This window comes from Sinocyclocheilus anshuiensis, unplaced genomic scaffold (assembly GCF_001515605.1).
Source record: "Sinocyclocheilus anshuiensis isolate Anshui unplaced genomic scaffold, SAMN03320099.WGS_v1.1 scaffold451, whole genome shotgun sequence".
NCBI lineage: Eukaryota > Metazoa > Chordata > Actinopteri > Cypriniformes > Cyprinidae > Sinocyclocheilus > Sinocyclocheilus anshuiensis.
The window spans coordinates 86,567-100,190 of NW_015549630.1; the positions used below are offsets into that span (position 1 = coordinate 86,567).

General features: G+C 37.0%; 1 protein-coding gene across 1 annotated transcript in view; it reads right to left on the bottom strand.

Annotated features, from left to right (window-relative positions):
• The window catches only part of ralgps1 (Ral GEF with PH domain and SH3 binding motif 1), a 112,890-nt gene that overhangs the window by 10,428 nt on the left and 88,838 nt on the right, over nucleotides 1–13,624 (bottom strand). The window contains exons 10-12 of the mRNA XM_016448603.1: nucleotides 9,097–9,234; nucleotides 8,826–8,919; nucleotides 4,921–4,988 (exon numbers count right to left, since the gene is read on the bottom strand). Of these exons, the coding sequence (XP_016304089.1) occupies nucleotides 4,921–4,988; nucleotides 8,826–8,919; nucleotides 9,097–9,234 (300 nt within the window). The remainder of the gene's footprint in view (nucleotides 1–4,920; nucleotides 4,989–8,825; nucleotides 8,920–9,096; nucleotides 9,235–13,624) is intronic.

The following is a 13,624-nucleotide window of genomic DNA, read 5'->3' on the forward strand; positions in this document are numbered from 1 at the left end:
CCCGTCGCCACAGCTCCTGTACCACCGCTGAGCGGCTGGTTCACCGGCTCGGCTCCTCAGCGAAAACCTGAATATGCGCTGCATCTGCTGCCTACTTATACTCACGCTGTGATCAGCAGCAGCTGGATGCAATAATCGCATGCCAATGTGCATTGGCTCGTTTAGTTTACACTCGAAGTAGATTGGTCTCTCTAAGCGAGATCCCAATTTGTCGGTCATCCGACGTGACGTCTCCGTTCCCTCCTTCAGGGAACGAGGGTTACCATACGTAACCGAGACGTTTACTGTATAGAATAGTTAAATTTCCATTATCTAATGTACTGGTACTGAACTGTAATTATACTGTATGTGTAAGTATAAAAACCCTTGTAGATCATGATTGACTCAGCCAGTGCCGATCCTATACTTCTAGGGGCCCTACGCAAAACTGGGCGGTGGAGTGGGGAAACGCATTTGTCCGTGTTTCACTCTGTCTCAAGTCGCGCTCTCGGAAAGCGCTTGAGAAACAGTGTCTCTTCCGCAGCTCGGTACACTTTCAACTCGTTTTTTTAGTCTCGAGCAAGACTGTATGGCATTCACATTACATGATTTGACTGATTTTTACATAGAAAGGGAGACAGCGCACCGCATTAAAAGAAATTACCATTCATGTTTTCATAACCGCTGGCCAAATTCAAAAACAAAACTAAAATTAAATAATCTTTGAGATGATCATTCATGTTTTCATAACCGCTGGCCAAATTCAAAAACTACAACTAAAATTAAATCATCTTTGAGAGCAAGAGGGCCCCCTGGTGTTTCGGAGGCCCTACGCAGCTTGTGTAGTTTGCGTATAGGAAGGATCGGCTCTGGACTCAGCTCTCTCCTCTCTCCGTTGTTAGGATGCAGAGATTCTGATTGATGTGTCATCAGTTTTGCTACCTAATGTTTAACTTACTCATTGTTAAACTTTTTGAGAAATGTGTCTTTGTTTTGAAAACTGAATTAATGGTTTGGAAAAAAAGTGCCAACTAAAATCAGTTATATTAACAATCGAGAAAACTGCAATACGACTAGATTCTTTCCTAATTCTGCTATTAGTTTCCGTGATCGGCATCTTCTTATTGATTTCATGTTATTGCTACGGCTTATATACATGATGAAAGTGGAGCGAGCGGTCGGAGAATCGGATCACCAAACAATTACGCGATGCATCTCAGACATATCAGGATGGGATTAGATTTCTCAAAGGACTTCTGAGTTAGCTGAGAAGCAGTAATTATCTGATTCACGAACAAATGTATAAACAATTCGTTAGTAGTGAACTGGGCCGCGCTTTGTGGTTTTGACTCCGGTTCATAAGTGTCATTTGTTAATGAAGCCGACTACACTGGCACGCTGCGTGCGTGTGCAACCATCGTGCACAGTTTATTGAAAGACGTGTTTTTTGCCATTATTTTGCGTACTCTGTCATCGCCGCGGCTGAAAAGTAGCACATGAAACACTGCTTAAATTTATATTTTATTCTGTGATAATTTTGGGGTGGCAGGTGGGGTGGCACAGCTTTTTCTTAGGGTGGCAGTTGCCACCCCGGTAGATCCGACCCTGTTCCCAACGAACAATTGGAAGTGACTAGCTCTAATGCCTGTAAATATCGCAACATTAGAGGCCTTTAAAACACTAGATATCTGGGCCAAGAAAACATCTAGTTTAGTGCCCAACAGAGTAGTATTTACAAGAGTGTCAATAGAAATTAATACCAACATGTTATGAAATATACAGTACCAAAGGATGTTTACACATTCAACAGCAAGAGTACAATGTTTATTAACAGAAAATCATAATTAAATTTATATGATGGATATGATTACACTGGCAACATCAAAATATTCTATTTTAATCCAATTTTAATGTTTTATCAATTTGTCATTAGTATTCAAATGAATGTGAAATGAAATTAAGTGATCCCCATAATCAGACCAAATGTAATCTAAGTGGGTGATATCTCAAATTAATTTTTCAAGTATTAGCAATTATAGTATGTGATTAATTGATTTTACTGGGATGGGGTCCTGATTAACCTGTTAGGGGCTATTTTATGATCAGCTGACTCTACATTTCGCCTTATTAAATTTAGCTAAGATATATGATCAAAACTGCATAAATATAATGCACGAATTAATAAATAATCATCTGATGATCTGTTTCACATGGTCTTAGTACACACACTATGTAATGTTGGAATTATGAAACAAAATGTGACCCTGGACCACAAAACCAGTCATAAGTAGCATGGGTATATTTGTAGCAATAGCCAACAATTACTTTGATTAGTAATATGCATTGCTAAGGACTTCATTTGGACAGCTTTAAAGGCGATTTTCTCAATATTTTGATTTTTTGGCACCCTCAGATTGCAGATTTTCAAATAGTTGTATCTCGGCCAAATACTGTCCCATCCTAACAAACCATACATCAATGGAAAGCTTATTTCAGCTTTCAGATGATGTATAAATATCAGTTTAAAAAAATTGTCCCTTATGACTGGTTTTGTGGTCCAGGATCACAAATAGTAAAATAAAGTAAAATATAATATTGTCAATATTAGAATAAAAATGTCTCCCAAAGAGTATCTTAAATTACATGCTTAGTTTTAGAGACACTGTCACATCATATACTGTAACAAAAAAATGAAGTGAAGGAGGATTTTATGTAAATCAAATCACAATTAATTAAACTTGACATCCCAGATTTTTTATTTATTTATTTTTTAAATGGTCACACTTTATTTTAAGATTCAATTCTCACTATTAACAAACCATTAATTATGAATTTTGCCTCAATAAACTCATAATTTGCTTCTTATTAAAAGTTAGTAAGGTAGTTGTTAGGTTTAGGTATTGGGTAGGATTAATAATGTGCTTTATAAGTACTAATAAACAGGCAATATGTTAATAATAGGCATGCTAATAAGCAACTAGTTAATAGTGAGAATAGGTCCCTATACTAAAATGTTACCAAAAAAATAAAAAAATAAATAATAATAATATACATTCATTTTCACAATGCTTTCTGAGTCTATGAGAAAAACCAATATCCCTGTGATGGCAAAGCTGAATTTTCAACATTTCCAGAAATTATTCTAAAATACTGATTGAAATATTTCTCATAATAATCAATGTTGAAAACAGTTGTGCTTCTTAATATTTTTTGATACATTTTTAGGATTCTTTGACTAATAGAAAATAAATGAATACATACATATAAACATTTAGTCATAACATGTCACACAAGTATTTGCTGGTGGATAAGGCCCTGGTACGCATCATACTTTTACCTCTCAGACCCACCGTTCAGAAGTGTTTTTGAAAGAAATTATAAAAAAAAAAATAGTAGGGCTGTCAGTCGATTCAAATTTTTAATCTAATTAATTACACGATGTGTCAATTAATGAATCTAATGAATCACAAATTAAATTTGGCTGTGAAATTACCCACAAAAGATAATTTAAAGCCATTATTGTGTTAAATGAGAACGTATCAAGTAGATATTACAAATTTCTGTTTCAAATGTAACACGATATTAACTTATTTACTGAACTGTTGTATAAAATCACATTTGCACTCGTGTGATATTGCTCTCGCTGCTCATGTGATATTGATGCTAATAAGCAACTAGTTAATAGTGAGAATAGGTCCCTATACTAAAATGTTACCAAAAAAATAAAAAAATAAATAATAATAATATACATTCATTTTCACAATGCTTTCTGAGTCTATGAGAAAAACCAATGATGTCATCGTACAACTTACACATAAAAACTGCAGTAGTACAAAAAATCAGATTCTTTCCATAACCAATTTCCACCTAGATGTCGCCATGTGTTTGTCCAGTTCTGCCACAGCTGTTACAACCATAAAATGCACAGTGCAGTTCAATTTCCCACTCCACCATCTGATAGTCAGAAATAGGAAACATCCTAATTGCTCTGCCTCTTATGAGAGGAACTGACATACACCATGATCTCATTCAAACTCTCATTAACCTCAGATGCTTGCCTTGAGGTACAAGGACCAAACACACTTTTAAAACCTATTTCTACTCTATACAGCTCTGGCGTTCACCCATAAGCCACATTTCTGTCATTAGTGCATAAAACTGAAAACTACTCTTGCACAATGGATGTTAAAATGTGCCATTCTTGTTAATGTTAGCTAGGACATTTATTATTTATTTTAAATTTACTGCACAAATGAATCAAGTTTCAGTAATAAAATAATAACTTGTTTTTAAAGTAGTAAAAATGTTTATTTTCCAGGCACAAATATATTTTACTCACTCCACAATGCATTTTTACAAACAATTTGTGTTTTGTATATTTTGGATGTTTATGTAAACTTTGAAAGAACCACGGCCACAAACTTCAATGTTTGTGAGAAGACGACTTAAGCTTATGCATTTTAAGTCAACAGTTAACTTTAACCTTCAAAGGTCTTTCTGAAAGTTACCAAAGACCACAATGATCCAGAAAGACGGCTCCTCCAGAGCCACTCTACTGACAGCAGGTGGTTTTTATCTGCCAGACTGAGAAGAATAAGCTCATGGAATAATTGAAGAAAAGTCACTCTGTTTAAACAAGCGTCTGAGGGACTGATCTACATCACCCTGAAAATGCTAGTTTACATGGGTCTCACTCTTTCATTGCCCCTCCAACTCTCACATCTGCAGAATCTCTCTAACTATCAACGACTTCCAGACATAATGCAGTCCATGCAGCACCTCCCCAGTCAGGTATAGCTGAGGTACTTTAGCCGAATTACTGATGATCCTCCATTTTTCCACTGGTAATCAAAACTCAGAAAAAAAAGAGCAGAGTTAACCACTTCCAGGAGGAGTTTTTGAGAAAAGTACACTGAAAGGATGAAGGGATAAAGACTTTACCTCCAATGTCTTCTTTGGAGGATACCAGACGAGGTGAGCTGTTCCCAGGCTCAATCTTCAATGATAGTCTGTACAAAAGAGTTGTGACAGGGTTATAGTCAATAAAATAATATCATATTAAGACAACACAATTTTTTGACAACAGAGTTTAGACTTAGTAAGTTTCTCTCACAGTCACAGTATTCATCTGTATCATTATTCATCATTATGCTTATACATAGAGTTGAATAATTGTGTTTGAAAAGGACACTATTATGGGAAAAGATAATACTGATTTTTTTTACAGAAAGAGTATAGTTTTTGGAACAAAGCACAAAAACAATAACTGTAAAATGACGTAGGGTCGTGAAAGTTGGCTAAGCTAGTTAAGGTTAGCATTTGCTAGTTAGGCTGTGATTTTCCATTTTGCACTGAGCTTCGCCCCTTAATATTCCCCAAAACATTTTAAAACTGGGTAATGTTTGTGTGTGTGCACAAATATTAGGGTGCGTAGTCCATATAGCCGCGAATGCTCTGCATACCCAAGTGATTTTAGAGAATGAGTTCACCAGCTGGCTAATATTAACATTACTTTAAATGTACTATGAATCAAATGAAACTGTATATTTTCAAGTTTTCTCAAGCAAAGCAAATTTCGATTGCAACATATTTCAATTTTACATTTTGCACTTTTTGTCATAGACAAAGAAACAAAGTAACACATACTTGAGCAAATTCATCAAGGCAAAAATTCATTCAGGTATTTAATTGTTCTATTTGTTTTCCCCATGCTTGACAAATCTTGCATGTATGATGAGAGTGTGTGTATCAGAAATACAGGAAAACTGCAATATTGTGAAATAATATTACAATATAAAATACCTGTTTTCTATTGTAATACATTTTAAAATGTAATTTATCCCTGTGATGGCAAAGCTGAATTTTCAACATTTCCAGAAATTATTCTAAAATACTGATTGAAATATTTCTCATAATAATCAATGTTGAAAACAGTTGTGCTTCTTAATATTTTTTGATACATTTTTAGGATTCTTTGACTAATAGAAAATAAATGAATACATACATATAAACATTTAGTCATAACATGTCACACAAGTATTTGCTGGTGGATAAGGCCCTGGTACGCATCATACTTTTACCTCTCAGACCCACCGTTCAGAAGTGTTTTTGAAAGAAATTATAAAAAAAAAAATAGTAGGGCTGTCAGTCGATTCAAATTTTTAATCTAATTAATTACACGATGTGTCAATTAATGAATCTAATGAATCACAAATTAAATTTGGCTGTGAAATTACCCACAAAAGATAATTTAAAGCCATTATTGTGTTAAATGAGAACGTATCAAGTAGATATTACAAATTTCTGTTTCAAATGTAACACGATATTAACTTATTTACTGAACTGTTGTATAAAATCACATTTGCACTCGTGTGATATTGCTCTCGCTGCTCATGTGATATTGCATATCATATGATATAAATATGAGACAAAAACTCATGGGCATTTTTTGCCACAATATCTTGGAATTTTAGGCCATAACTGCATTTATGGAGATTTTGCCCTCCATCATATTTGTCAACAGTCATCTGTATGAAATGTAAGATGACGTACAGGTCTGTGGGTGGGGTCAGTGCATTAACTGCATTAAAATATTTTAATCATGTTACTTTTCATAACTAATTAATTAACGCGTTAAACTGGCAGCCCTAAAAAAAAAAAGCAACAAAATATTAGGCACAACTGGCCCTGTTTTCTGAAAACAACTTCTCTATTCAAGCCCAGCTCCACAGAGCTCTCTGTAACAGCGGTGCCAGATGGCAGGACATGCTGTAAGCATGGGCTAAGGATTTTAAGACTGTGACCCAGGATCGCTGAGGTTTTCCAACCCCACAGACTGCCAGACAATGATGTCATTCCCCCAAACACAACCATTATACTGCAGTCCCATCCATTCCACCAAACCCATCCTCCTCTGGCGGCCATGTATCCTTTGGTGTTGTCAATTCACATGGACAATTTCACATGGAGCTCAGTCACTGTCTGAATGTCTAAATATGAGCACTTAATAATATGGTACAATAAATACACTTTCATAAATAGCAACTTTGTTGGGTTGTCTTTTGTACAATACTTTATTTTAGTGATCTTTTAACTAGACACACTATATAAAAACAACTGAAGTTCAAGAACCAGATAAAGATTTAAGAAAAATAATTACAAACATCTTTATTTACACCATCCCCTTGATACGCACTACATCTTCGTGACATGTTTTTCGTTATGGTACAGACTCCATGTAAACGTTTATCTCTGCATGGCCTAGTTTCACTTGAGAAGTTTCACCTGATACTGAAGTAAGCCAGGCGAGTAATTTTTTAACGAAGCATGGAAAAGAAGTGTGAATTATGTCACTTTGCCAAAAAGGTGCCTTTCTTTATTTTCTCATATGGAGACGTGTTTGAAAGCTTTACCAGAGCAACAGCTTTAACTCATTACTGTCGCCAGTCAGAAATGATTCAGTGAGGAAAATTACACCAAGGCAAAATAATCCAGCTTTTCTAAAATGAAACAACTCAAGATCTTGATATATCACAGTCTCTACTGAGTTCCAGCCTTTTATCTGTCTGCATAAATCAGATTAGAATAAAAATATCGCACTTGCCACAAAAGTGGTACATTTTTTTCTTTCACGTGACACTGAAAAAATAAGATAAGATATCTGCATTGACCCTTAAAATGGTGATTTTGGCCCGTTACATTTCAGAGGTCATGACCTTCTTGAATGTATCCAAATGAATACATAATCCAAATGAATGTATTCAAATAATACTTTGATAATTTGATATAAAAGCATAAAAGCTTGTGACACATGGGAAGCTTAACCATTCGATATGTATATTGTACAAGTTATTGTACAATATGCATATATAAACCTAATTTAGGGAAAACATAAATTTGTCAGTAATTACAAACCAACACTTGGTGCCAAAACAGCAGTTTAAATTACTGTAGGTTCAATTTTTTTTTAATGCATTTTTATAAAATTATAATTATTAAACAATTATAAATAAAAAAAGATTATAAAATATCTTATGAATGTCTTCAACACTTCAACACACCACTTGAAAGAGCCACCTAACTGAAAATTAACTTTGACATTTCCACATGGAAACAGTGGAAATATGGGGATCCAGAGTTTTGCAATTCCTGATGTTGCGTTCATAAGTGTCTAGACGGCAAGAAATTGGACCGCAATAAAACCACCTGCCCTTTCTGTGAGACAGACAGACAGGACCACACAGTAGGAGTGAAGAAAGCTCCGGAGGAAACAGGGAAAACTCATTTAATAATGATGAAAACATCAATGCTATGCTTGTCTTTGTAGAGGCAGAAAGCCACATGTATGCATAATACATAACATGTGCAGCATGTAACATTTCCAAAAATGATACTATTTTCGAAATCTCATTCATAACATTCATTTGTCATACCACACCACATAGCAAAATTTTCAAAAAACCATATTATATAAGGCTGTACTAGGAAAATACATTATGGGCTTCACATGTTTATGAAGCCTGAGGTAAAGGAAATAGGGATTATATTGTAGCATAAAGTCATGCCAAGTTGGTGCAGCTGTCTCCGGTAAATTGGGTGTTTGGATGGCCTGTGGGCACATGTTTTAATAAATAGTATAGGCAGCTGTGCAAAATGAAGTGTTAAAACCAGGGAGGGTCTCGATTTACGGGGGTCTTACAGATGTGGGTAGTTTAAAGTGAAAGCTGGCATAGACGTTTATGAAGTGCAATAAATTGCAGGGCAGAACACAAAGCTAAAATCACCCAAAACAATCAGTTCAGCTAAATAAAGGCTACTGAGCATTGCAATGTGTTTGGGTAACTTACGTGTAATTGTCATCCTCCACAAACTTTTGGAGCTCCTCGATGTAGCGCACTGACATCAAATACTTCTGCACGTGTGGTAACATGACTAAATGATCTGTGGGGCGAAGAAATGTGAAAATGCCATTTAAATTCTCACATCAATACACTGTGTTCAGGTTTATAATTTAGATTTCCTTTTTTCTTTTAATGAGATCTGAACATTAACATGAAAATGTACATATACATGTACATAATCAATTGAAAATGAATATGGTTTCTGAAAGCAACTTACCGTAGTTACAGGACACCTGTAGATCGGAGATGATGCGCAGTAGATTGTTCATCTGATTGGTTCTTTGCTCAGTCTCGATGATGCTGTCAGAAGCAGGGTAGGCGGAGTCAATGTAGGTCATATCAAACAGGTAAATTCCTAATGTAAACAGAGAAGAAAAAGTGTTTATAGACACAGGTAGAGAGAAAATTTTAACACAAAAGGTGAAGCTTTAAATACTTTTCAGGTCGCTTTTAAACTTTAAAATTATGCAAAAGCACCAAAAAAAAAGTATCATAAATGTAGTTAATACAGCTTGTGCATAACATTCCAAGATTCCAAATTCATTATTCCTCTCCAGTAAGCTGCATGTTTATTCAGCATGTTAAAGAAGATCAGGACAAAAGAAACAAAATAATTGTTCATAAATATACATATAGTCATATGGATTTATATGACACTTATGGTGTTGTTTTATCAGTTTTAGGACACTTTAGATTAGGGAACACTATTAAATATTAACTAGTTGCTTATTAATGTGCATATTACTAGCATATTGGCTGTTTATTAGTACTTTTAAAGCACATATTAATGCCTTATTCTGCATGACCATCTAGATCCCTTAAATCTAAACACAACTACTACAACAACAACTACCTTACTTACAATCAATAAGAAGCAAATTATGAGTTTATTGAGGGAAAATGCTTAGTGTATAATAGTGAATGTGTTCCTACAGTAAAGACTTTTACATTGTTACAATATTTCTATTTTATATTTTATATATAAATGCTGTTCTTTTGAAAATATATACATACACCGATCAGGCATAAAATTATGACCACTGACCAGTGAAGTGAATAACACTGATTATCTCTTCATCACGACACCTGTTAGTGGGTGGGATATATTAGGCAGCAAGTGAACATATTGTCCTCAAAGTTGATGTGTTAGAAGCAGGTAAAATGGGCAATCATAAGAATTGGGTCAGAGCATCTTCAAAACTGCAGCTCTTGTGTGGTGTTCCCGGTGTGCAGTGGTCAGTATCTATCAAAAGTGGTCCAAGGAAGGAACAGTGGTGAACCGGCGACAGGGTCATGGGCGGCCAAGGCTCATTGAAGCACGTGGGGAGCGAAGGCTGTCCCATGTGGTCCGATCCAACAGACGAGCTACTGTAGCTCAAATTGCTCAAGAAGTTAATGCTCGTTCTGATGGAAAGGTGTCAATACACAGAACATCACAGTTTGTTGCATATGGGGCTGCATAGCTGCAGACCAGTCAGGGTGCCCATACTGACTCCTGTCTACCGCCGAAAGCACCAAAAGTGGGCAAGTGAGCATCAGAACTGAACCACGGAGCAATGGAAGAAGGTGGCCTGGTCTGATGAATCACATCTTCTTTTACATTACGTGGATGGCCGGGTGAGTGTGCGTCGCTTACCTGGGGAACACACTGCACCAGAGTGCACTATGGGAGGAAGGCAAGCCGGCGGAGGCAGTGTGATGCTTTGGGCAATGTTCTGCTGGGAAACCTGCCATCCATGTGGATGTTACTTCGACACGTACCACTACCTAAGCATTGTTGCAGACCATGTACACCCTTTCATGGAAACAGTGTTCCATGGTGGCTGTGGCCTCTTTTAGCAGGATAATGTACCCTGCTACAAAGCAAAAATTGTTCAGGAATGGTTTGAGGAGCACAACAACGAGTTTGAAGTGTTGACTTGGCTTCCAAATTCCCCAGATCTTAATCCAATCAAGCATCTGTGGCATGTGCTGAACAAACAAGTCCAATCCATGGAGGCCCCACCTTGCAACTTACAGGACTTAAAGGGATAGTTCACCCAAAAATGAAAATTCTGTCATTAATTTCTCACCCTCATGTCGTTCCAAACACGTGAGACCTTAGTTCATCTTCGGAACACAAATTAAGATATTTTTGATGGAATCTGAGAACTCTCTAACCCTCCATAGACAGCAATGATATTACCACGATCAATGCACAGAAACGTAGCAAGGACATCGGTAAAATAATGCTTTCGCTGAACATAATCAGCGTTGTTCACGTTGAGTAGACAGCACGCGCATGCTGAACGTAAACAACGCTCATTATGTTGATTACGTTCTGGGGTACTCTCCAAAATGGCGGAAGACGGTAACTCGGGGAGAAGAACTGCTGAATAAATTATGTTATTATTGTTTTCTTTGTGCACAAAAAGTATTCTCGTAGCTTTGTAAAATTACGGTTGAACCCCTGATGTCACATGGACTATTCCTTACTACGTTTCTAGACCTTAATCTATCAATAAGAAGCAAATTATGAGTTTATTGAGGGAAAATGCTTAGTGTATAATAGTGAATGTGTTCCTACAGTAAAGACTTTTACATTGTTACAATATTTCTATTTTATATTTTATATATAAATGCTGTTCTTTTGAAAATATATACATACACCGATCAGGCATAAAATTATGACCACTGACCAGTGAAGTGAATAACACTGATTATCTCTTCATCACGACACCTGTTAGTGGGTGGGATATATTAGGCAGCAAGTGAACATATTGTCCTCAAAGTTGATGTGTTAGAAGCAGGTAAAATGGGCAATCATAAGAATTGGGTCAGAGCATCTTCAAAACTGCAGCTCTTGTGTGGTGTTCCCGGTGTGCAGTGGTCAGTATCTATCAAAAGTGGTCCAAGGAAGGAACAGTGGTGAACCGGCGACAGGGTCATGGGCGGCCAAGGCTCATTGAAGCACGTGGGGAGCGAAGGCTGTCCCATGTGGTCCGATCCAACAGACGAGCTACTGTAGCTCAAATTGCTCAAGAAGTTAATGCTCGTTCTGATGGAAAGGTGTCAATACACAGAACATCACAGTTTGTTGCATATGGGGCTGCATAGCTGCAGACCAGTCAGGGTGCCCATACTGACTCCTGTCTACCGCCGAAAGCACCAAAAGTGGGCAAGTGAGCATCAGAACTGAACCACGGAGCAATGGAAGAAGGTGGCCTGGTCTGATGAATCACATCTTCTTTTACATTACGTGGATGGCCGGGTGAGTGTGCGTCGCTTACCTGGGGAACACACTGCACCAGAGTGCACTATGGGAGGAAGGCAAGCCGGCGGAGGCAGTGTGATGCTTTGGGCAATGTTCTGCTGGGAAACCTGCCATCCATGTGGATGTTACTTCGACACGTACCACTACCTAAGCATTGTTGCAGACCATGTACACCCTTTCATGGAAACAGTGTTCCATGGTGGCTGTGGCCTCTTTTAGCAGGATAATGTACCCTGCTACAAAGCAAAAATTGTTCAGGAATGGTTTGAGGAGCACAACAACGAGTTTGAAGTGTTGACTTGGCTTCCAAATTCCCCAGATCTTAATCCAATCAAGCATCTGTGGCATGTGCTGAACAAACAAGTCCAATCCATGGAGGCCCCACCTTGCAACTTACAGGACTTAAAGGGATAGTTCACCCAAAAATGAAAATTCTGTCATTAATTTCTCACCCTCATGTCGTTCCAAACACGTGAGACCTTAGTTCATCTTCGGAACACAAATTAAGATATTTTTGATGGAATCTGAGAACTCTCTAACCCTCCATAGACAGCAATGATATTACCACGATCAATGCACAGAAACGTAGCAAGGACATCGGTAAAATAATGCTTTCGCTGAACATAATCAGCGTTGTTCACGTTGAGTAGACAGCACGCGCATGCTGAACGTAAACAACGCTCATTATGTTGATTACGTTCTGGGGTACTCTCCAAAATGGCGGAAGACGGTAACTCGGGGAGAAGAACTGCTGAATAAATTATGTTATTATTGTTTTCTTTGTGCACAAAAAGTATTCTCGTAGCTTTGTAAAATTACGGTTGAACCCCTGATGTCACATGAACTATTTTACCGATGTCCTTGCTACGTTTCTGTGCGTTGATCGTGGTAATATCCTTGCTGTCTATGGGAGGGTCAGAGAGCTCTCAGATTCCATCAAAAATATCTTAATTTGTGTTCTGAAGATGAACGAAGGTCTCACGAGTTTGTAACGACATGAGGGTGAGTAATTAATGACAGAATTATCATTTTTGGGTGAACTAACCCTTTAAAGGATCTGCTGCTAACATCTTGGTGCCAGATACCACAGCACACCTTCAGGGGTCTAGTGGAGTCCATGCCTCGACGGGTCAGGACTTGTTTTGGTAGGAAAAAAGGGGACCAACACAATATTAGGAAGGTGGTCATAATGTTATGCCTGATCGGTGTTGAACTGTAAAGGAAAGAACTGAAAAATAGCAATTTTTCAGTACAATTTTTTTAAGAACAGAAGGTTTTAAGGTTTTTTAAAGAACAGAATGTCAAACTGATAGATTTAAAATACATACTAACCAATAAGATAATAGGTAGAAATAGGGTAGGTTGTATAGTTAATCACTTCACTCACTTTAAAAAAGGTCTTTGACAAAAACATTAAAACTATGACAACATGTGGGACTGTTTCTATTATTTTTTACTTTGTACCAGCAAAACCAGAATAATTTTCCAATAA